This window comes from Syngnathus leptorhynchus, chromosome 2 (genome assembly GCF_054491065.1).
Source record: "Syngnathus leptorhynchus isolate UIUO chromosome 2, UIUO_Slep, whole genome shotgun sequence".
Lineage (NCBI taxonomy): Eukaryota > Metazoa > Chordata > Actinopteri > Syngnathiformes > Syngnathidae > Syngnathus > Syngnathus leptorhynchus.
The window spans coordinates 831,250-854,633 of NC_141196.1; the positions used below are offsets into that span (position 1 = coordinate 831,250).

The 23,384-nt window shown below is 46.2% G+C and overlaps 2 protein-coding genes across 3 annotated transcripts; both read left to right on the forward strand.

Annotated features, from left to right (window-relative positions):
* Positions 1–5,137: 5,137 nt before the first annotated feature.
* tex261 (testis expressed 261) lies at positions 5,138–7,352 on the forward strand. Its single transcript, XM_085905080.1, has 6 exons — positions 5,138–5,364; positions 5,903–5,982; positions 6,049–6,202; positions 6,283–6,350; positions 6,604–6,706; positions 6,786–7,352. Exons 1-6 carry the CDS (start codon positions 5,295–5,297, stop codon positions 6,899–6,901), a joined length of 591 nt encoding a protein of 196 aa, XP_085761206.1. The 5' UTR covers positions 5,138–5,294; the 3' UTR covers positions 6,902–7,352.
* A 9,923-nt stretch (positions 7,353–17,275) lies between these two features.
* On the forward strand, positions 17,276–23,313 carry f13a1b (coagulation factor XIII, A1 polypeptide b). 2 transcript variants are annotated; one of them, XM_085936813.1, is made up of 15 exons: positions 17,276–17,504; positions 18,093–18,297; positions 18,947–19,135; positions 19,499–19,747; positions 20,095–20,213; positions 21,025–21,132; positions 21,218–21,392; positions 21,482–21,620; positions 21,699–21,802; positions 21,872–21,960; positions 22,043–22,196; positions 22,257–22,532; positions 22,605–22,765; positions 22,832–22,968; positions 23,028–23,313. In XM_085936813.1, the coding sequence occupies exons 2-15, from the start codon at positions 18,114–18,116 to the stop codon at positions 23,167–23,169; spliced, it is 2,226 nt and encodes a 741-aa protein (XP_085792939.1). In that variant the 5' UTR covers positions 17,276–17,504; positions 18,093–18,113; the 3' UTR covers positions 23,170–23,313. The 2 variants fall into 2 exon arrangements, with proteins under 2 accessions (XP_085792939.1, XP_085792948.1); XM_085936822.1 differs by having other exon boundaries at positions 17,276–17,465.
* Positions 23,314–23,384: the final 71 nt, after the last annotated feature.

Here is a 23,384-nt window from a genome sequence, read left to right on the forward strand (position 1 = left end):
CAAAAGTAAGTCGGGCCGCAGGTGAGCTCGAGCCAGCTGACAGGAATTGAAAATAATGGCAGAGTTTTTTTATATTTTGCCTTGAGGGCCCGCAGCGGCCCGCCACCTTAGCCAAAGCAGGTGTGACGGTGCGCCACCTCCTGTTCTGTCATCCGTTCGCACCTACGCGGGGCCGGCCGTGACGTGACAGGGCGTGGCGTGGCGGCCAGGGCCGGCTGACCCCGGGCGGGGCGGCGGCTGCCGAGCGCTTGGCAGCGGGAGATGCACGCACATGGAGAAAGGCGCTCTCCTCGCCGCAGTGACAGTGGCGTGACATGTTTTGACCAAAATGCAAGATAACAACACACAAATGTGCCACCAGCTGTACATCATCTGGACAGGCGTTAGCATCCTTTTGGACTCTTTTACTAGCTTGATTTTTTTATTCTGTTTTGACTTTTGAAACTCAGTTAAGGATCTGTGAGTTCAAATGTTATTTTTTTATGAGTCGTAATATCTATTTCTTAGTTTATTTATTTCTTTTATTTATGTATTTATTTATCCCCCCCCCCAAATGCTTTGATTTGGTTGAGGTTTTATGAGTTGATTTATTTGTATTGATTGATTTTGTGGAGTATTAGTTGAGATCTTTTTTTCAAGTTACAAATGTACAGCAATAGTGAAAAAGAATGAACCGCGAATGTATGCAACATTTTCTCTCCAGCTAGTTTGATGTACTAGTTTCCGTAGTTCTTTTGTTCATATTTGGTTTGAGTTTTCATTGGAGTTCTTTCCAACCACCTGGATCTGGACCGGTTCTCCTCGGGCATGGTCCGAGTAGACCGAAGCCGGATTGGACGAAGCCGATAGATACCACATGAAAGGGTAAAAAGCTTGCGTGGCGACGAGCCGCTGGCACAAAAGCTGCTGTCCCGTCCCAGCTGCTGCTCTTCTCATCAAAGTAATTAGCGGTCGCTCATGGCAGAATGGCCGACCTGTCTTTGCCTGACACCTTTTGGCTCTCAATTGTGGCCTTTGTGGCGGGCGTCTCGCATTTAGCCTCCACGCGCACAATGGGCCGCCTGGCCGGGGTCCCTACCTGTGAAAGGAAGCGGTCCCGTCCCCCCACGTCCAGACCCTTTCCTCTCCCGTCATTGTGGTGGATTCTTCCTTGGCTGCGCTGAATGGCTCTTGTGTGCGTCGCTATTTGTCTGTTTGTCTGTGTTTGGGAAAACAGCGGCCATTCACGGCGGCGGCGTGGACGTTGGCAAGCCTTTTCCACGTTGCCCGTCTTTGTCCTTTTGTGGCCCGGAATCCTCTTTGCTGCTTGTCAAGTGTTTGTTTGTTTTTTCTTCTCACGTTCTGCCCCGAAATCGGCAAGTGCTTTGGTGGCTAACGGCGACAAATAGTTTGGAACTAGCCGTCGGTACTTTGATGGCAAAATGCTGGTCTGGTTGCTGCCCAAGGCCAACAGATTTGAATTCTGACTCATTTGGAAAAAAAAAAAAAAAAACCAAAAACATCAAGGTACTTTATTGTGTCGGCCGCCACACCAGTTGACATAAATATTTTTTGGGGTGTGTGCCAACGCAATCAAAATCAGCGAATGAGTACTTTTGATTTTGCTACCTTCTGTTTTGAATCAATTAGCAGCAAGAAGGGCTGAACAATGTTAAAAGAATAAAAATATGTTAAAAAATAGATTCCACCTCAATATTGTGATGTGATTTTTTTAGAGGTCATTTTCTCGTGTTTTTTTTTTTTTTTTAAATTAAAAACCACACGCAAGCAATACAAGCAATCTGTGTTACAATAAACAATATTCGAATGATTATCTTTCAGTCTTATAGTTTAGGAAATGTAGCAAAGGCAGATGAACCATGGAATTCAAATGAAAGTCTCAAGCTTGTTAACATGCACGACATACGTTGAAATGACAACAATAATCTCTTTTTCTTTTCTTTTTAAACTGCGTTTTGTCAATAAATGTAACTATGTAAAGCGGTCAATAATAATCAAATAAAGCGGACGGCTGAGCAAAATGAAGCATTTTTCTTTTCTTTTCTATAAATTCGCTATTTGAAAATGTAATGTGGACGAGACCGTGATGAATTGTCAGAAACGCATCGGGGATGCATTCACACCAAACTTGTTGCATGTGAGAGAAGGAAGGAAGGAAGGAAGGCAAAGGCATCGGGACGTGGATAATATCCACTATCGCCATCGTCTTTGAAAGCGAATCCAAGTAGGACTTAAAAGACGGCGCCATGAAAAAAACAACATTCTTCTCTCCCGAGGTGTCGCTCGGCCCGGCCCGGCCCGACCGGCCGGCCGGCCGAAGTACGGCAGCCGAGGCGCATTTAAGATCTCACCCGAGCCGAGGTAAGAGGCTGATTGACGTGCTTCATTCTGGAAGGAAGTATTTGCGGCAGGTCGCTTTTTCTTTTCGCACCTCCACGCAGACGTGGCGAAGCGCGCATCAATAAATTCTCGCCCGCCTTTTTGCCATTGTATAAAAGCGTTCGTCTCACCTTTGACTCAGACGCCATTTTGGCGTCTTCACACCGTTTCACATTACATATTAACTTTATTTTGCGCCACCGATGAGAGGCCCCGCCAGCTTGCCACTTTGCACCATTCATTTTTTATTGTTTTCCCTTTACTGAGGTGTCAACGTCTGGTCTGGTCTGGGACTCGAGTAATGAGTGATGGCGCTGCCGTGCGTGCGTGCGTGCTTCCGTGCGTGCGCGCGCGCGTGACTCACACTTGATTCATGGACGCTGACATCACCTAGAAGGATGACACACATCTGCTGCTGGATGGCAGCTCATCTTGCATTGTACAGCTTTTGAGACAAAAGCTTCTTCTTCTTTTTTTTTATGTATTTTTTTTATAACCTGTGATATCATTCGATCAGCCCAGCTTCATCGTCAATGCTACAAATATTATTTTCTCATGTCGTAGCTTTAAATAAATAATTGCTGGATAAATTCTTCACAATAAAACAACTTTTTATTTGAATATGAATTGAATCGAACCGAGTTGCAGATGTATGCTCATGGAGAGTTTTTTGCTGAAGAGTGCTTCAAGCTAGCAGTTTTAGTTTGTTATGCTAACTAGTCTGGAACAAACCTAGCCGTCTGGTCGAAACACTATTTGATATCATGATGTCTTTTGGGATGATATAAAACACAGGATTGCAATGGCTCACACGCTCCACGATGGGCTGAAAATAGAAGAGCAAGACTTAGTTGGATCTACTTCTGGTGAGCGCAATTAGCTTGATGTCGTTTCCGCCGAGCCCTCACGAGCAGTAGCGGTACAGAGGATAATGGATGGTTGGAATTCATATTTAGGAATCATTTTTCCCACGACTCATTACAATTTGTCGAAGCAAAAAGAAGACAAATTTACACAATGCCGGCACATTTCTGTTTTATCTTTTTTTGTGCATGGATCATCACTGAAAAGGATGCCAATTAAATTTTAAAATAGATTGGTCGACTTTGGGTTCAGTCCATATGAAAGAAGGATCTGCACAAAGAATTCCAAACTAAATTCACCCTTTAATTGGTACATTCACGGTCAGACGTTAGTCAAAGCCATATTTCTCATGAGAATAAAAATCTCAAATTGGTCACACAGGTTGGTTGATGTACCTTGTGCCATCTGGTGGAAGACATGTTGCTGGCGTATACAGACTTTTTAGGGACTAAAGAAATCATTTCAAAATAACGGAATTCAATAAGCATCATTTGACGTGTGTTGTGCTATTTTTGGGGGGTAAAATGTGATTTTGTGAATCACTCATTTTCAGTCAGCTGCTTTTTAAAAATGCTGTGGTTGAGTCATTTCGCCAAACATAATAATGCTGTCATTGCAGTGACTTGGTTCAATAAAAGCCCAATTATTGTGGCTGTTATAACTGGCTGTTGTATAACTGTTGATGACCAAAACAAAAATGTATTCACTGAAGGGTTGATGATGGCTGAGCTGTGGCCTATCCCAGCTGATTTTTGGACAAGTGGTGAGGTACACACCGTATTTTTATTTGAACACATACAGTGCAGCAGCACACGTAGACAGACAATATTACAATGCTTATAATCATGTATTCTTTATCATCTGTCAAGAAAATATCACTGCAGCTGTATTTACTGTGTGTTTTGTCACCTGGTAGCCAAGGCGCACATTGAAGCATGCAAACACAATACATAGACTGTTTAATTCTTTCCATTCTCTAAGTTACAAAGTACAATACGTTGAAGAACTAATTATTTTTTTTTAATAAAAACAAAAAGAAAGAAACATGTTACAAAAAAAGTGGGCATATTTTTGGGGGTTGCGGGAATGAATTAAAAGCATTTTCATTCAATTAAAAATGGAAAGATGATTGTTTGCTGTTGCTGAGATTGTGAGTGCATTTTTTAGCCTCAATTAAAAAGATTTGATGATTTCTAGGAATAAATGCAACAAATAAGAGACTGAGGTCTATAAAATGTCTTCTTTTTTTTTTTTAAACATTTTGCACTTCTACTAGTTTTGCACATTTTGCACCAATTTTCTGTTTCTTAAATTTGCAAACTATAAAATGTTTTAATTTTTATTTTGGGAATTAATTTAGTGATCCACATAACTGGGAAATGAACTGAATGGAAATGATAAAGTAGCAAATAATGGTAAAAGAAACTATTTTCAAATAAAATGTTACCCTATTTTAATTTTAGTTTACGATCCCTCATGACTTCCAGAACATTTGCTCTGTATTAAAACTCAAATGTGATCCACCTTGAAGAAAACAAAGTAAATGTATGGCATTTATTTTACCTATTAATTTAATTCATTTTTTTTTTAAGTGAGTTTTATTGAAATTATTTTTGATTTAATCTCTTTTATGGTAGATCGATAGGTGGGTAGATTGATTGATAGAGAGAAACATTCTCATTTATTTTTAAACTGAAGCCAAATTAAAGGAGTGAATAAAAAAGCAGTCGCTTTGAACAATGCGTAGAAATTTCGAGCATAGTCATTTAACAGTTTATCGGGTGTTCATCATTTTTGATTGGACGTACTGTAAGGCCGCTGTTGTCCTCCAGCGACAGGTGGCGCTGCAGCTAAATGATGAGCCTCGGCGGCTGCTTCTCTTGGTTCTCGTCAGCCTGCGCCGCGCCGCGCCGGGCTGGGCCAGAGAGAGACAAGAGAACCTTTGACCGGAACTGCGGTGGCTGTTAGCATTGCTAATTTAGCTGCTAACTGGCTTTTCGTTTCCTTGCTCTTTTTTTTTTTTTTCCCGGTCTCATGCGTCAAGTGGAGCGATGTGGTTTATTTATTTGCTGAGCTGGCTGTCGCTGTTGCTCCAAGTGTCCTTCGTCACTCTAGCTATAGGTACGTGCTCCAAAGCGCCAATGTTGAACGAGCTGGCTAACGTGAGCCGTGGGGGATTTTTAATTTTTTTTTAAATTAATTTTTGCAAACTTCAAGCACGTAGAAAATAGGCAGAATTGACATTGAAGGGGTTTTGTTGTCAACGTGACCGATTCGAGTTTAGCTTGTAACCCAGGGAATACTTCAGGAGCATAACCATAACTAGCTATTGCAAATTCTCTTTCAAAACAAGTTGGATTTTTTCTTTCTTTCTGATGTTAAGACGATAAGAAGTTGTGTACATGCCCTAAATGGACTCAACTGTTAGGATGGAGTAAATCTGTCTCGAAACGTGGAAGCACAGAAGCAGCAATCTTAAATTGGGAATCTTTATTGTGAATTTGAGAAATAGTCCTGAATGCACCGAATAACATATTTCAATTGACCCTCAATCAATCGTTTCAATCATATTTGAAAATGAAAATCACAAAATCCAGTCTTAAGATTATTTTCCATATGCGAGGACATCTTAACTGTGGCTTTTATTTTCTGTCTTCAGCTGCCGGTCTGTACTACTTGGCCGAACTAATAGAAGAGTACACAGTGGCCACCAGTCGGATAATAAAGTACATGATCCTGGTAAGCCAGCCGTCGAGCTTCATTGCGTGCGTGCGTGCGTGCGTGTCACGTCTGGCCTTTGCTCAGTTCTCCACAGGCGTGCTGGCAGGTCTGTACATCTTTGAAGGCTTCCCAACCTTGATGATGGCGGTGGGACTCTTCACCAACCTGGTCTACTTTGGCCTGCTACGGACCTTCCCGTACATCCTCCTGAGCTCGCCCAACTTCATCCTGTCCTGCGGTACGTCTGGCGCCGGCCGGCCGGCCGCCCGTCCGCCATTTTCCAAGCACGTCTAACACTTTCTCTTGTGCCCTCTGCAGTGTTGGTTGTGGTCAACCACTACATGGCCTTTCAGTTCTTTGCGCAGGAATATTATCCTTTCTCAGAGGTAACTTGTGTTTTTGTCCATATAAATTGTTTGGCATGAATGGAAGTGGGATTTTTTTTTTTTTACCAGGAAATTCAAATTAACAGAAGCGCACAATCCCTTTACAGTCTTTTGAGTCATGACATTTTCAAGTATGTACAAATAAATATTCATTTGTATGCGCTTCCATATTGACAATTTTTTTTCTGTGTTTCCTAATAGCAAATATAAAACAATTTGTTGAACATAATTTGTTGTCATTTATTTGTTTTAGGTGCTGGCATATTTCACCATCTGCCTGTGGGTGATCCCCTTTGCTTTTTTCGTGTCACTGTCAGCGGGCGAAAACGTGCTTCCGTCCACCGTGCAACAAGGCGGTGAGTGACTTTCAAAAAAAAAAAAAGTCAAGCGCCGCCTGTGAGTGGTCAATATTTATTTCTTTTGATTTTTTTTTAGATGACGTGGTGTCCAATTACTTCACCAAGGGCAAGCGGGGGAAGCGCTCCGGGATCCTCCTGGTGTTCTCCTTTCTCAAGGAGGCCGTGCTGCCCAGCCGGCAGAAAATGTACTGAGGGGGGGTTGGTAGGGTTGGGGGGGCTCAGGTGGGTATCGTGGATGCGTTTGAGTAACTATGGTTAAAGAGGAGGCGCTAATCGTGTGCCCAGCGCTGATCTGCAGTCTGACGGTCTCCATTCGCAACGTGTCGGATTTCTGCGAGACGCCGCCCGAAATCACGTCGTAGGTTGCCCGTACGGCCGTGTATAAGTTCCACGGAAAGGTTGGAAGATGATTTGTGAAAGCCCGGAAAGCAATTGGGCCATATAGCAATGTGTCCCGACGGCTGCAGTTCAAAGACACGTAGCAGCTTAGCAGCGTTTGGCCCACTGGACTGTTTGGGACATTTTTCGACCTTGACTTGAGCGTCTGGAGCCCGAAGATGTCAATGAGAAACTTTGTGGCACATGACTGGAGGCAAGTGGAGTAAAATCATCTTGACTGCTCTGAGGAGATGCCTGAGCCGGACTTTGCTTGTTGTTTTTTTGTTTTTGTTTTTTTGCATTGCTCCAATTATGACGTCACGTTTGCAGGGGTGGCGCACTCGAGTCACGTGACTTGACTTGAGTCAGACTTGGGTCGCCGGTGTTACAACAAATGACTCGCTTGGCTGTAATTTACAAAGGGCTCCGTTTGATTTGGTATTCATTGGGCTGGTTCGGGGCCATTTAAAAAACAAAAGGTTTTGTTGAGCTAACTAATGCAAGTACATCAAATTGCGGTGACGCTCAAAGTTTGCATTTTGGCCACAAATCTCAAAAGGTTCGAATTAAAAGCATTTTAGGACAATTCATTCCTTGGATCACAGCGTTAGCCTTTGATTTGTGCTTCCCCCCGGTTGGTTCGCTGGTCCTTCGCAAAGATGCAGTCAGTTTGCGTGTGTTGCGCAATGGCTCCAGAAATGAGGCCAACCGCTGCAGATTAGCGACGGGAGCCGCTGCTCAATCCTGCTCGGGGCCAGAATGAAAACGAGCTCATGTTCTGCCTGGCACTTAACAACAATCTCATTTGAACTCTTGCCATTGCTTGCCGCTGATAGGGAAAAAAAAAGAAATGACGCAGAGTGCGAGCTACTGCATGTCCAAAATGGATGGAGTGAAGACAAAAGTCAAACGGACTCGTATGTTGTTTTCAATTCTCCGGTTTACATTCTTCCATTTCGCTGCTGTTGGGTATTTGGATCAAACCACCCTTTTTTTTTAATACTGTATATTCAGAAAACTAAGTCAGCCTACACATTCCTAAAGAGCCTGAGTCCGGTATATCCTCCGATTCTTGTGACTTTTTGACTCTGCTGCCCTCTACCGACGAGTTTGGGGAACTGGAAAGCCAAGCTCGGAAATAAGACGGCAATGGGCAGCAGCAGCGCCCTGGTTGTCTTGTTCATATTTCATGAGCAACCTTGCCCAGGACCTTGCGATGGAGGGGGGGGGGGGGGGGGGTTAGGACTCCGCTTATGTTCTGTAAGTGCGCTAAATCCCTCCCGCATCGCTCGACATTTGGAACAGTCTCTCTCTTGTTCGCGCTCCTCCAGCATGGGCTTCTCCTCGCCTGCGCGCTAATGCACCGTGGCGTGGCACGTTCGCCAGCTTGGAGTCACAATGCGACTCCGGCTCCGGACGGTGACCGCACAGCGACCTCGCCAACCCGGCCGTGAGATATGTGGAAGAAAAGAGAGAGTGAGAGAGTGAGAGCTCTTCGTCGAGGTGGCAAGACGGCTGTGAAACTGTGAGCAATTTCTGCGGCCTTATGCTCGACACCACTCACCCAAAGTTTGGGATGTTGAGCTTTAGGGTGAAGTTTCCGCTTGGAGATAAAACGCACTAGACTTTCAAATGCACCTGCAACCACAAATGTCCTGCCCTCGACTGGAAACCCAAAAATGCACCTGCAACCAGAAATGTTCTGCTCCAACTTCCACCTATGCTTCATAGTCAAAGGCAAGCCTGAACAATTTAAAAAGTGAGTAGCTGACACCTTGCCAAAATAACGTGATGATGACAAAGCACTACTTTTGTCCAAGTTCCTCAGCTCACTAAAGCACCAGGCCTTTTAGCATCAAGATGCCACAAGACCAAACTTTCATTTCATCTGAAGAAGCTTCCTTGTGGTCTTCAAGACTGTGAACCTGCGCTGGCCCGACCCAAAACACATCCTACTCGCCCACCCAAGGGCGGCACGAGGTCACAACGAAAGGTCAGTGCCGTATGTAGACTGACTGTCATGGAGGTATTGCGCAATTGTCACCGATCTCGTTGCCGATGATTGACGTGTGTGTTTATTTTTATTTTTTTTGGTTCAACATCTAACTGCAATGTAAAGGCCAAGCATCTGTACACAGCAGCTCACAGCATCCACTTGAGCATGAAGCAAACACTTCAAAATGATGCACGGAAAACGCAGCCCTTCTCCGCCGCCGCCGTGCGTGTGCTCGCTACAAGCACGCTTACGTGGCAGAGCCTTCTTTTAGTATCCAGGTCACAGAGCACGGGCCCGGCTCCGGTTCAACAGCGGGGCAGCGCTGGGCAAAACGCCATTTGTCTTACGACACGCTCCGCACGGTGTCTTGACGTGACGTCATCATGTGTGCCAATCAGATTCGGAGGTGCTGACTTCCTCCTCGGCTGAATCGAGAGATCCCTCCGGAGATATTTGGAACTTTGAGTTGTGACCGACCAATCGGCAGATCGGATCGCCACGGCGATACGTGAAGCCAGGCGATCGTCGGCAGGCGGAGCCGACCCCGGCCCGCCGTCCGAGAATCGGCCTCAGCTGTATTTGGGCTGATGTTAATTTGCTCCGTGTTAGCTGGGCGGTTCACAGCTCGGTCAGCCCTCCCCGATACGACACCGCCGCTTGCATCAGTAAAGGTTCTCCCGTCACATCGCATTTAGGTCGAGATGCCGCTGAACTGTGAATGCACCGCGCGCGGGGACCCGGCTGCCCCGCGGCCTCCGGGTCCTGGAGTCCTTCGATTTCACCGGGAACCAACGGCGTTCGAGCTCATTTTGCAGATTTATTTCAAGTAGAGATTGAGATTTTCCAAAAATAGCACCGTAGCGCAAAAACGATTTTTTCTTTTTTTTTTAAACACACAAATGGAGTACAAGCTCGAATGATGAACTTAATAGGTTATGTGAGCCCACATGGAAATGAATGTAAATGCAGTCCTTCAAAGCCGTCCTTTGCTCCAAAAAATTTATTCCATGATTCACAAGCACCCCAATTGTAGTCCTAATTAGCGCTAGCATCACAATGAAATGCTCCCCAAAATGACAAAGGCTCTCTCTGAGCGCAGAAGGAAATAGTGACCTTTTTCCCTCCATCTGAAGACATCAGGGGTGACTTCATGTCAATTTGTCACCCTTCATTGAATGGTGTTGAAGTCAACGGAGGTCAGCTAAGCCAACGCCATCAGCGGCTCACGTCGATCCCGCCGCTTTGCCTCCGTGAGACGGCTCGGACGTTGCGCGAGCTTGTTGCGATGCAATCGAAAAACTTCATTTGACAGTCTTACTTGACCTTGCATTTCAAATTGATGGAACATACACACTTAGCAGGTGCTGCTAAAGGGTTAGCGCTGCCACGCAGGTTCAAGGTCACTTGTTTGCTCGTCAAATATTTGCCAGACTTTTTGAGATTTTCTTAAAGAGAGAGAGAGAGAGAGACATCAGACTCAAGTTTTCACTAGTAGTGAGGTGACTTTCTATTTTACCTCTTTCAAGCAAAGCGTGGCTATTTGTAATATTTTAATAGAATTGAAAGGAAAAGTGCTTATATATATATATATATATATATATATATAATAGTAGTAAACTTCTAAAAAAAAAATATATATATAATAGTAGTAAACTTCTAAAAAAAAAAAATATATATATATATATATATATATATATATATATATATATATATTATGTGCAGCCGGTGTGAAATTGTCGCTCTAACGGAGAGAAAGGTTGACGACGTCTTCTTTTAGGTTGTCGCTGGCAGTTGCCATGACAACAAGGGCAGATGTGTAAAGCGCTGGCACAGATGAACTCTTGACTCCTGTAGCAGCAGTAATGGATATGGATTGGCGCGTGTTGCACGCACGGGCTTATTGTCGCTAACGCAGCTCGGCACGCCATATGCCGCCGTGTGCATTTTTTATGATGTCATGCTCGCTGATTCGCCGCAGCTGCTTACAGGCAAAGAGCACACGTACAGTCAAGTGACATTATCGTGAACGCTGCCTCGCTAACGTTCAACCATCCCCCCACATCCCAGTTATGACTTCAATCGAAATGAATGGGAGGATATTATCACAACAACAGGAAACATCTCATTGACACATGCTTAAAATGATGTGGCGGGCCGAATCTGGGCCCCCGGCCCTTGAGTTTGACACCTACAAGTCTGTGAATGTGCTGGTGGACACGCCTCTGCGACATCACTTGGACATGAGGGACGCTACCTTGAGATTGCTAGACTCAGATGGTGATCCCCGTTTTAACAAGGCCAACCTCCAGACCAGTTGAATGGAGAAAGTCCCGGAAAATCAGTATTCAAAAATGGATCGACGTCCGTCTTAAGGAGTTCAATGTGTGCTACTTTTCCTCGGTTGCCCAAATCAAGTTCCAGATGGGAAAAGCGTCGACACGCGCAAGACAATCGTATTCATGACCCCGGTGGAATGAATATTTCATATTTCATCTTCTCCTCACCTCTCCCCATCCAATTTTCATGAAGGTAACGGAGCCAATACGGGATATTGTTTTTAGCTTGCCGCCGTACGCTGAACCCTCGACCTCGGCCGCCGGGCACGGGGACGAACCGCGAAGCCCGACACGATGATGCGGGCCGACTCGCTGACCCTGTTCTCTGCTCACGTTCGCTCCCCTCCAGCCCCCGCAGGCGTCTGCCACCATGAGCTGATCAGAGGACGCTCGGCTAGGACGTCAAATGCTCATCGTACGACCTGACCTCCGGATGAACCGCCCCGCCCCCTCCTCCCTTCCCGTCACGGAGCACGGCCGAGATGGAAAAGCTCAACGTTGCTCAGGCTCACTCGCAACCTTGTCGACACGTGCCGTCGGGTGGGCGGGGTTCCTTTTCATGCTTTCTGCCCATCCGTCCATCCGTCCGTCCGTCCGTCCTCGAGGTTCCCGAGGAATGGCAATGTGGGAAATTGCAAAGGACTTCTTCACACTTCCAGTTCAAAGCAGTCACGCTGGAAATATGCGCAGGACCTTCCGGATGAGAGGTCGCGACAAATGCTCTTTTATTCATGTTAGCATGTTGCCGTCTTTGTCCCTTACTGAATAAATAACATGGATAGATATGTCTTTATGATTTATTTGGCAGCAAAGTCGGAGATGTTATGACTCATTCAGCCATCCTTCCATTTTCTCAACCGCTTTCTCACATTTGGGAGAAAACACGGCGTGGAAGGAAGGAAGGAAGGAAGGAAGGAAGGAAGGAAGGAAGGAAGGAAGGAAGGAAGGAAGGAAGGAAGGAAGGAAGGAAGGAAGGAAGGAAGGAAGGAAGGAAGGAAGGAAGGAAGGAAGGAAGGAAGGAGCTTCATTTAGTCTGGATCTGTTCTTCTTTGTAACTAATTCATCTTAGGTGAAAGATTTTCAAAATGCTCTGTGGGCTCCCTCTAGTGGGACATGGGAAAAAAAATCACTCAATTGAATATCACACTTGGCGATAGGCGAGTGAAGCTTCAAATTGGCTTCATGAACCAGTTGTGTTTTTGGACTCCTGTGGATGACACTGTGACTTGATATCAAGAGTTTGAAGAAATGAGTTTACTTTCAATCCAATTTTGAACAGTGCCAGCCATCTTAAGAAGTCAAACAAATTCAACCACTGCTTCACCAAGCAAATTTGAAGCTTCACTTTCCCATCACCAACACAGTTGAGTCGTATTGGAATTGAACGGCAATTCATTGACATGATTCGTTTGCTAGACATTTGAATGTTACGGAACCATTCTTTCAGTCGGCCATCTTGATCGATTCTAATTATTTTGGGGTTACTGCGCCATTAAATTGAACTTCATCTTTTGGGCTTTTTTTTGTGGGGGGGGGGGGACGAAATAGTCTCTGGACTGGCTTATAAAAGTGCAAGGTTGATTCGCAACACACCTCGACAGCCGCTCCTCTCCGTCAGCCAATGGTCTCAGTCGCTGCCAGACGTTCCACCAATGGGCTGCTGCCAGTCCTCGGGGTGTGTGTGTGTGTGTGTGTGTGTGTGTGTGTGTGTGTGTGTGTGTGTGTGTCATTAGCTAGATTCCAGGACCTGGCTCTGGCCCACTGGACGCACTCAGCCGGAAAGGATGACGTCCAGAGGGGGATTTATCATCTGCAGTGTTTGGCTGCCTTTTCAGGAACAGCCAAGGCCTGAAAACGCTCAAGCATGAAGCTGAGGCTATTTGCAAAAGCTATCTGATGATTTGGACTTACATCATGACGCTGGCTGGCTGACCCGCTGGCTGGCTGACCCGCTGGCTGGCTCACCATGTAAACTTCTAAAAATAAGATCTCATCATCTGAGCAGGAGTTTTCAAAATCATCACCTGAAAATGCCAATTAGCATATTTGAGTTGTCTTTTTCCTGTTGGGCTGTCACGGCTGGCAAGGCCTTCTCTGCTCTCCCAAATAACAAGCACCGACCTAGATTTCATTCGGATATTGATTCCATGAAATGATCATATTTGACATGCCACAATATTTGATTCATTTGCTGTTTATGTGATGCCTTCAGTTCTGCCATGTTGTTCGCCATGACAGTCGCTAGCAAGCGCTAGCTACGCCGTGGCCGTGAAGCTCTTGTCCCTTATTTAATATGTTATCTGTGTTTTAGTTAAGCTTGACAGAATTTTAGTTTTCAAACAGGAGCCAAGAATATTTTTTTTTTTGTGCGGGCAACATCAAACAACAAACACGAAGGGCTACTCTGGCATGCTAATGTAATCATTCGCTAGCAAGCACTAGCTACATCAAGCGCATAGAAGTTACACTTCTTGTCCCTTATCTAATGTGTTGTCTGTGTTTTAGTTAAGCTTAACACGAGTTTAGAAGCCAAGGATTTTTTTTTTTTTGCGGGCAACATAAAACGATACAAAGGGCTACTCTGGCAGGCAAGCGTTGAGTTTACCACCTGTGACTGGACAAACATGACCAACATTTTTCATTTTAGCTTGAAAAACACACCTCATAAGTAAGTACGTGCGTTTGCGGGCATCCAGAGGCCACCAAAGTCCAAAGGCGCTTGAGTGGGTTCACGTCAATGTCACGAGCAGGTTACACAGGCTAAATGTCGCCTCTGGGCGGCGGGCGGGCGGGTAAGGCAGCTCCTCACGGCCCATCGACTTTGATGGACCACCCCCCTTGAAGGACCAGTGCTGACCTTTACTGTAGTATGAGTGCAACACAGGCTCCCTCTAGTGGCATGTAAAAAAGTTACTTTATTTTTTTTTATTTTATTTTTTTTACTTAGATCAGGGGTTACAAGTTTAAATGTAATCAAACATGTTAGAATGAATGAATAAGGGGAGCTCGTGTAGATTTTTTAGTTCAATTTACTTGGGTTTAACACGAAGCAGACTTTGTTTGAAATGAACCCTTAGGCCCAATACGCTACTGTTGATGAGGATGGTTACATCGAGAGAAGAGAATGTTTTTCGGTGCTACTTGGTGGTGGTGGGGGGGGGGGGCAAACAAAATCGTGTTTTGATGGTCGCACAATGGATAATATCTTACAATTGAACCATGTTTTTTTTTTTTCTCCCCCTGCGGCAACACTTAAATCCCATTTAAAAAAAAAAAAAAAAAAAGGCCCCAGCTAGCATGCTAATTAGGAAGTCCAAAATAAACCTTCAAGACACTCAAATATTAATGGAGGTGTTAAAGCAAAATCACATTTATATGCTTCCCGGCCGGGTCAAAATGCTAGAGGCAGCGCGCATGGCTGGCTGGAAAGAGCATTATTCAAATGAGAGAAGACAGACTCTTAATAGAATCAGCCAAAGCCAGCATTATGCTGCTCATTTGGAGATGCGGCCCACATCTCCACTTTAAAAGGCTCCAAATGAGTCAATCAGGGCGGCCGTGTTGTGTTGCCTCACTTTCAAGTCACGCTGGCACAAGCCACAATAGCAAACAAGACATTTGGCCAACAAGATGTTCACCTATGTTTTTTTTTTAGGAGCTTTCAGTTCAGCGAGTGAGTTAATGAGGACAAATCTACTCTCTGGAATAATGCAGCATTAAACCACTGGCTATCTTGGTGGCTGTGGATTTTTAGCCCATTGGGTTACTTTAGGTCAAGGGTTTCAAACTATGGCACGTGGGCCAAATTTGGCCCGCAGTGTAATTATGTTTGGCCCGCAAAGATAAATTGCATTGACTTTGTGTCAATACTAAAATTACAAATTGTCTAAAATAAAAGAAAAATAGAGATGTTTCTAGCCATTTTTATGACCATTCCTCTTTTGAAAACAGTTCTTAGTGGTCTCAAAACTAGTTATTCGTCAGTTTGTTGTGTCGCCAAGCTGGAGGTCCTCACCATTTTGGAGTTAAAAAATAATAATGAACTCTTTCAAAAAACAGTTGAGGGAAAAAATAACTCAAGTAAGGCGCAAAATACTACAAAGGAAAAAGTCGGTTTTATTTTCTTTGTGCGCAAAGTTGGATTGTTTTGTACAAAAAAAAATGGACATGAATTTTGGTGTTGAAAGGAAAAAAGAGAAATTGGGTCGAACTGACCCGCGTTGTGGTTAGCCCCTTTTTGATCCCTAAATGGGCTATTTTTTGACCCGATTGTTTTTTCCGTGCTATTTTTAGCTATATTGATCATCCGCTAAGCCATTTCTCAGTATCTTCTTGTTACTTTTATCCCTTCTTGGATTGGAAAATCTTGAGCCACAACCCAAATCAATATAAATAAGCAATATTTGCTCAATTTGGGTTAGCCAGCCGTTAGCGCGAGTGCACGAATCATGCTCTTTGCAATCCGTCTTCTCGTCAAGAAATCATACGAGGACGTCATGATTGCCTTTCGATGTTGTTGTTTTCATTCAACACGGCCCTTCAAATACATCAACATGGATCTTTTGTTCAGAGAAGGACGCCCTGCTCTGCTCTGCTCTGCCCTGCCCGGGCTCTTTTCCTCCATGTTTGCAGCACTCCCTAATTATCTGTGGAATGATTGCACACGAGTGATTTGGAACGTTGCAAAAGTGCTGTCAAAAAAAGTGCATTTGGAGGAAGCTCTTATCCAGACTCATCATTTACTTGTCAGAGCACTGCTGCTCCAGGCGCGGACGAGTGGAGGCACCCCGCCGTGGTAATTGCAAGATGTTCCCCCCCACACAGACACCTTTTGTGTTCAGATCATGAAAAAGGAAGAAAAACATTTCATGCATGCCACTTCCGCCATCCAATCCAAGCGCACGTGTCGTAATAACGCCATCTAGCGGGCAGATGCGGAAGCTCTCTGCGCCACCTGATGTTGCTGTCTAATTTGTCTTTGTGTGCTTATTATACAGACTTTATGGCTGCAAATGAGTATTTATGCATGCCACAGATAATGTGTGGCCACCATTTTTGTTTTTACTCATTTACATTCATAGAACACGACATACTACTTTCGTGTTCGTCATTCCGGCCGGAATTGGAGGACAATTTTGGCACCAGCATTTCTGAAAGGTCACCATTTAATTGAGCTAATCATGAGACATCTCTTGTTTTTGACTCCGAAGCGCGAACGGCGTTCATCATCAGGTGGCAAGCTGATACCGAGTTGTGAGGGATCGGCGGCCATCTTACGTTGCCAATGTCTAAGCTCGTCTACATCGCGATGAAGGTAGGCGGTGTTTTCTTGTTATTTTCAGTCTCGACAGCCAAAATGAAAATAGTTTTCAACTGGATTTCAGTGACATTCAGGAAAACTCCATCAGATTTAATTGTCTACCTTGCCAACTTTAGAAAAGCTAGAGTTTGCTTACTCAAGTGTCCAGGGATGACAGAAATATGATGAATATGTATTTTGTACCTGAATTGTAATTCCTGGAGACAAATGAGCATTTTTAGATTGGCTATGAATATTTTTAGATGTCTCACGTTGGGACTTTTGTGTGTGTGTGTGTTTTTTTTTTTTGGCTTCCTCATCAAGTCCCCAAGATGTGTAGGTCCACAAAGTGTCGAGTGTGTTTTGCATCTTCAAGCACGGCACTGCACGTTGTTGTCACTCTCTTCATTTCAGCGCACACGAGACGAGACGGGCCGGGATCTGCAGCGTATGAAGGGAATCTTCTGCATTGTGGTCAGTGAGGTGGCTCACGGCCAAGAGAACCAACCGCTGAGAACCATCATAGGTTACTGCTGTTGATTTTTTTCCATCAGCAGACCTCAGATTCCACATGTCCTTCTCAAAGTTGGACTGAGTTTCTTGAGTGACTGACGGCCTCCCTCCCCCTTCAGGGTGGGGTCCTGGCCATCCCCCTTCAGGGTCCTGCCCACCACTGCTACGCGCAACTAACTATTTAAGCAGAAGTCTGTGAGGAGGTCAGGCACAAGCTTTCAATCCTTCACCAAGGTGCGTCCACACTCGAAGACACTTTGCGCAAAGTTGTAGGTAAGAAGCACTTTGTTTTGTAAAATGTCTGTTGTAATGTGGCTTTGTGAGGATGTGTCACAATTATCTTTGCCTCCCGCAGAGGTCACGTGACTTGACACCAAAACCCAACTTGACTTGATTTGTGAGCTTGGACTAGAAATGCATGCCGTTTTTTTTGGGTCATCCAATCACAGAGCGGGAACGGACACCTTCACGTCCTCGCCGACGGTCCGAATCGACGGAGCTTGACGCGATTTCACGTCACGTGTACGATAGCCGCTCGCTTCAGATGACGCAATCTATGTGAAAAAGCAGAAATGTTGCAGCGACAACTGGCTGCAAGTCACGTTGCTTTTGTTGAAATTCAGCTCAGACTCGCTTGACTTTTTTTTTTTTTTGCTCCCTGTAACTTGAGACTTGAACATAAAGTCACTTACTTGATTTGCATTTGTCGGATTTGAGCGAGTGAGTCAGTGAGGATAATTGCGAGCATGTGCGTGACTGGAGCGAGCGCCAAGCCTCCAAAGAAGATGGAAAGCCCCATGGTTTAGCGTCCTGATACTTTTCCTTTCCTGCCATGATGCGGATGTTCTCTCTCTCTGGCAGGCCAGGCATCCCTCAGCGAGCATGTCCGACACCTCCGGTAGCGACCCGTCCGCCGCCCTTCCCGCTCCCGCCGGGCCCCGCCTTAAGGTGAGCAGCCGAGGCCGTAGCGCAGGTCCCGCCGCCAACTCCAACTCGGACGAGTCCGACATCCCCGAGTTTGAGCTGTTCGGCGCCGTCGGGCCTAGAGGACTTCCTCCTTTGACCGGTGAGCTGCTGGCATGGCAAACAAACTTATGTTTGACTCCACTTTCAGTCTGTAAAAAAAAAAAAGTTTTACACCAAGTCACATTTCGCTAACTCCCAGTTGTTGCTAACTCAGCACTTTTTTTTTTTTTTGGACAGTTATCTGTACTTGTACTAAAGGGTGGCTATTTTTGCCCGAGCAACTTATCATGCCAGAAAACATGGCGAGCTTTGTGCATTTGATTGACAGGACAATTGACAGCCGGACGGACAGCCAAAGCAGATGAAGCCGATCATTGTCACGGCCAATCGGAATCCGAGCGTTCAAGTGGATTGTGCGTCGGCCCACTTTATTTCGAGCTTGTCACCGTTGTCGTTTGATTTGACATTTCAGAAGTCGCGTAAAGCAGCTTCGCTCGGTCATCGGTGCTCTTTTATATTGGAAGAATGTCATTTGGTCGATTTCTCTATGATTAACGGCGACGCCGATAAAGCTGGAGAAACCTAACGTGACCTAAATGCTCTTCAATTTGAGTAACGTCAATCGACTCCTAGCTAAAAGTTATCTTTGTACTCCGAGATGTACACAAATATGATGTACCTTGACACCACTAGAAATTGATCTCCTTTATTCATTTAATTGTCAATGACCATGTGTGTTGTTTGTGTAGAGTTTTTGGACATCTGGGACGCGGACATGATGAAGAGCCGAGACCAAGCCAACAAGCTTGAGCACCACACGGCCGCGTACAATAGCGATTATCTGATCATTCGTCGCGGGCAAGAGTTCCAAGTCGACATCACCTTTAACCGCCCGTATGAGCCAAACAAGGACAAGTTTGCCGTGGAGTTTGTTATCGGTGAGCCTATGCACCCACACACACACGTCGTTAGCAAGTAGCATACAGTGGATATCAAAAGTCGACCCCCCCCCCCCCCCCATTCAAATGAGGTCTCTGATCTAACACAACAAGACCAAGGTTTCGAGCTCAAATGAAATTTTTCAAATGGAAGTAAAAATCAACCATTTCAACCATGTGGTTGCATAAGTCTACACCCCCCTTTCCAATGAGGTCTCTGTGATCTAAAACAACAAGGCTAAGGTTTTGAGCTCAAATAAAAAATGTAAAGAGTGGAAGTAGAAACAAAGCATTTTAATTCGGTGGTTGCATAAGTGCTCACACCCTCTTTGGCTGTAAGAACCTCTGGCGTGATCATCCCAGGTTCCAGTCCTCAATACAGCAAGAACACCTACATTCCCGTCTTCCCGGACGAGGACAAACAGAGCTCCTGGCCGGGCCGCGTCATCAAGAGCCAGGAGAACGTGCTGAGCGTGGGTGTCACGCCCGCCGCCAACTGCATCGTGGGCAAGTACCAGCTGTACGTCGCCGTGGCGACCCCGTACGGCATCCGCAGGACCAGGCGGGACAAGAGCCGTTACGTCTATGTTCTCTTCAACCCCTGGATGGCGGGTGAGTCCTCTCGCACGTCACATTGAAATCTGGAATATGCTCACAATGTGCTGAAATGCAATTTATTTGTTTGTTTATTTCTTTTTGGAGCAAAAACATGTGAAACAGCTCAGTCGTGCGTGCCAAAGAATTTCGTTGGTGACTCGATTTCCAGTTGGTCATGTGACTATTCCCGGAGTTTATAGGATAAGTTAGTCGAGTGTGTGTGCGAGAGATGCTTTGAAATTCAGAGCAAAAGAAAGAGTGGTGACAGCATCTCACAAAAATGTTTGAGGAGTGTGTGAGAGAGCCAAAAGAGGTGGTGCCCACTGGCATGTGAGTGAGCACGTGGCTTTTGGTGTGACCAGCCGACGCCGTCTTCCTGGACGACCGCGCCGAGCGGGACGAGTGCGTGATGACCGAGACGGGAATCATCTACCACGGTTCCCATGACGACATCGCCGAGAGACACTGGAACTATGGCCAGGTGCTTGCCAAACTACACACACACACACATTGGACATGTCATACATGGAGACACTGGAACTATGGCCAGGTGCTTGCCAAACTACGCACACACACACATATTGGGCATGTCATACATGGCTCTGGGTTTGCTTTTGATGTGGCTTTTTTATTAGCCAAAATCAATGAATCCAATATTATTGATTCGTTATTATCGTTTTTTTTAAAAAATGGTTTAATGAGAGTGTAATTTTTTCTTTTTTTAATTTTGTCAGAACTGCAAATAAACTGACACCCCATTTTACTGCAGTTGATCTTAAAAAAGTCTTGAATATGAGTGGTTATATCGAGTGAATTAAAAATTCCTTAATATGACTATTTTATTTATTTATTTATTTATTTATTTATTTATTTATTTATTTATTTATTATTGTTTTATTCCTAAAGCAAACATACCCCTAGTGTCAGATTTTAAACATATATATTATATATTTATCACTAAAACAAACCTACCCCTGAAATGAGTGTCAGATTTTAAACATATATATTATATATTTATTACTAAAACAAACCTACCCCTGAAATGAGTGTCAATTTTTCAACAATTTATTAATAGAGGTGATTTGAAATAATACCAATGAAAGAAGCAACTTCACATTTACCAATGCTGTATTATTTTATATTTATTCCTAAAACAAACATGCCCATAGAACTAGTGTTGAATTGTGATTCTTTCAAATCAAACCAGTGAAAGAAGCAACTTCCCATTATTTGACCCAAATGGTTGAGGGTTGAAGGACTACAAACAAGTGCGTCTTTCTCCCCGTGTGTAGTTTAACTACGGCGTTCTGGATGCCTGCCTGTACATCCTGGACCGCTGCCAGATGCCCCTGGTCAACAGAGGCGACCCCATCAAGGTGGCCAGACAGGCCTCCGCCATGGTCAGCGCTCCTTTAACTGGCTGGCTGGCTCGCGAGCTCGCTCGCTTCCACCAAATCATCCCGACGTGGTCAAATATGTCGACAGCTGGACTCCCGCGACGACGACGGCGTGCTGGTGGGGAACTGGAGCGGCGACTACACCTACGGCGTGCCGCCCACCGCCTGGACCGGCAGCACGGAAATCCTCCTCACCTACGCTAACGGCAAGACGCCCGTGTGCTACGCGCAGTGCTGGGTCTACGCCGCCGTCTTCAACACATGTGAGCATGTCAGCAACAAAAAAGAAAAAAAGAAAGCGGCCGGCCGACCGTCCGTGCCGAGCCGCTGCTTTCGCCTCTTCTTTTGTCAGTCCTGCGCTGCCTGGGGATCCCGTCGCGGGTGGTCACCAACTACTTCTCGGCCCACGACAACGACGGCAACCTGAGGTCGGACATCATCCTGGACGAAAACGGACGGATCGATCGCAGCCGGACCAGGGACTCCATCTGGTAGCAGCTCACTTTGATTGATTGATTGATTGATTTACGGGCCCTTGTGAGCTCCATTTTGATGTTCCTCTCCGCCAGGAACTATCACTGCTGGAACGAGTGCTACATGTCCAGACCGGACCTGCCGCTCGGCTTCGGCGGCTGGCAGGTTGTGGACGCCACGCCGCAGGAGACCAGCGATGGTAAATGTCACAGGTTGCTTATCTCTCGAGACATCGTGATCCAAACTCGCCCCCCCCCCGACCCCGAAGGCTTGTACAGATGCGGGCCGGCGTCCGTCCACGCCATCAAACACGGCGAAATCTGCTTCCCCTTCGACGCCGCCTTTGTATTTGCCGAGGTGGGTCGGCTTGGCAGACCCGATCGACAATTGGCGCTCTCGATAAAAATGGACGCATTTTGATGCTTTGGGCCGCCCGCAGGTGAACAGCGACATGGTGTTTTATTCCCGGAGCAAAGACGGCACCACGGTGCCGGTCAAGGTGAATCGCAGCCACGTCGGCCGTTTGGTTCTGACCCAAGCTCCGGGCGGCTCGAGCCGCCGTGACATCACGGATCAGTACAAGTTCCCCGAAGGTGGCTGAGAGAAGTGAGGTTAGCTTATCGAGCGAAATGAACAAAATAACATTTCTAAAGGCAGCGCCGAGGAGCGCACGGTCCTGGAGAAAGCCGAGACGTACAGCTGCAAACGCGAGAAGGCCGACCTGCCTCCGGCGGACGTGGACCTGGTCCTGTCCAACGCCGACGTCGCCGTGGGCCGCGACTTTGAGCTGAATCTGAAGTTGGTCAATCGAAGCCACGCTCGGCGGACGGTGGAAGCGTACGTCAGCGGCACCACGCTCTACTACACCGGCGTCATCAGCTCCGAGTTCCTCTTCACCACGCCCTCCGTCAAGATCGGGCCCAACGGCTGTAAGTCCCGGGCCCGGCGTGAGTCGGACTTTGTTTTCAAACCCAAGTACAGCCGCGGGTCCGCTTGCGCAGTTGCTAAGGAATCGGTGACGGTGGAGGCCAAGCAGTACATGAAGTCGCTGGTGGAGCAGTCCACCCTGCACTTCATGGTGACGGGGAAGGTGGTGGAGACGGGACAGATCGTCAGCGCCATGAAAATCGTCCGCCTGCACAATCCCAAACTCACGGTCAAGGTGAGGCGCCGAGGGCCCGTTTCCGCGGAAAACGCTCATCCCGTCCGCGTATCTGCCCGACGTCAGGTGACGGGCCCCGGCAAGGTCAGCGAGGAGATGATGGCCACGGTGGAGTTCAGCAACCCCTTGAGCACCAGCCTGGAGGACGTCTACGTACGCATGGAAGGAGCCGGACTCATGCTTCCCAAGTCCAAATATTACAGGTGGGTCAACGGCGCAATTGAAAGTCTGGCTTCCGGTGTGTGACGTCATCGTCTGTCAGGGTCATCAGCGCAGGCGCCTCTCTCACCTGGAGCGAGTTCTTCACCCCGCAGCGAGCAGGCACCAGCAGGCTGATGGCCACCTTGGACTGTCGCGCTCTCACACAGGTTCACGGCCAGGCCACCTTCACGGTGGAGGCCTGAGGAAAGGCCAAAAAGCTCTGCTATGTTCTCTCTGTGGAGGCCTGAGGAAAGGCCAAAAGCTCTGCTATGTTGTCTCTGTGGAGGCCTGAGGAAAGACCAAAAGCTCTGCTATGTTCTCTCTGCGCTGTCTTTGTGAAATAAATAACTGGCAGCTGGCCGTGTCTACAAGTGCATTACTGTGAGTTCCCCCGCCTTGTTGAAGAGAGAGAGAGAGA

Bases quoted from the DNA above. Each gene is read 5' to 3' on its own strand.
- tex261 (XM_085905080.1), top strand. From the start codon at position 5,295: ATGTGGTTTATTTATTTGCTGAGCTGGCTGTCGCTGTTGCTCCAAGTG. The intron at 6,351-6,603 runs GTAACTTGTGTT...TATTTGTTTTAG, and splicing joins AATATTATCCTTTCTCAGAG to GTGCTGGCATATTTCACCAT. The intron at 6,707-6,785 runs GTGAGTGACTTT...ATTTTTTTTTAG, and splicing joins GTCCACCGTGCAACAAGGCG to ATGACGTGGTGTCCAATTAC.
- f13a1b (XM_085936813.1), top strand. From the start codon at position 18,114: ATGTCCGACACCTCCGGTAGCGACCCGTCCGCCGCCCTTCCCGCTCCC. The intron at 20,214-21,024 runs GTGCTTGCCAAA...CCCCGTGTGTAG, and splicing joins GACACTGGAACTATGGCCAG to TTTAACTACGGCGTTCTGGA. The intron at 21,133-21,217 runs GTCAGCGCTCCT...ATATGTCGACAG, and splicing joins CCAGACAGGCCTCCGCCATG to CTGGACTCCCGCGACGACGA.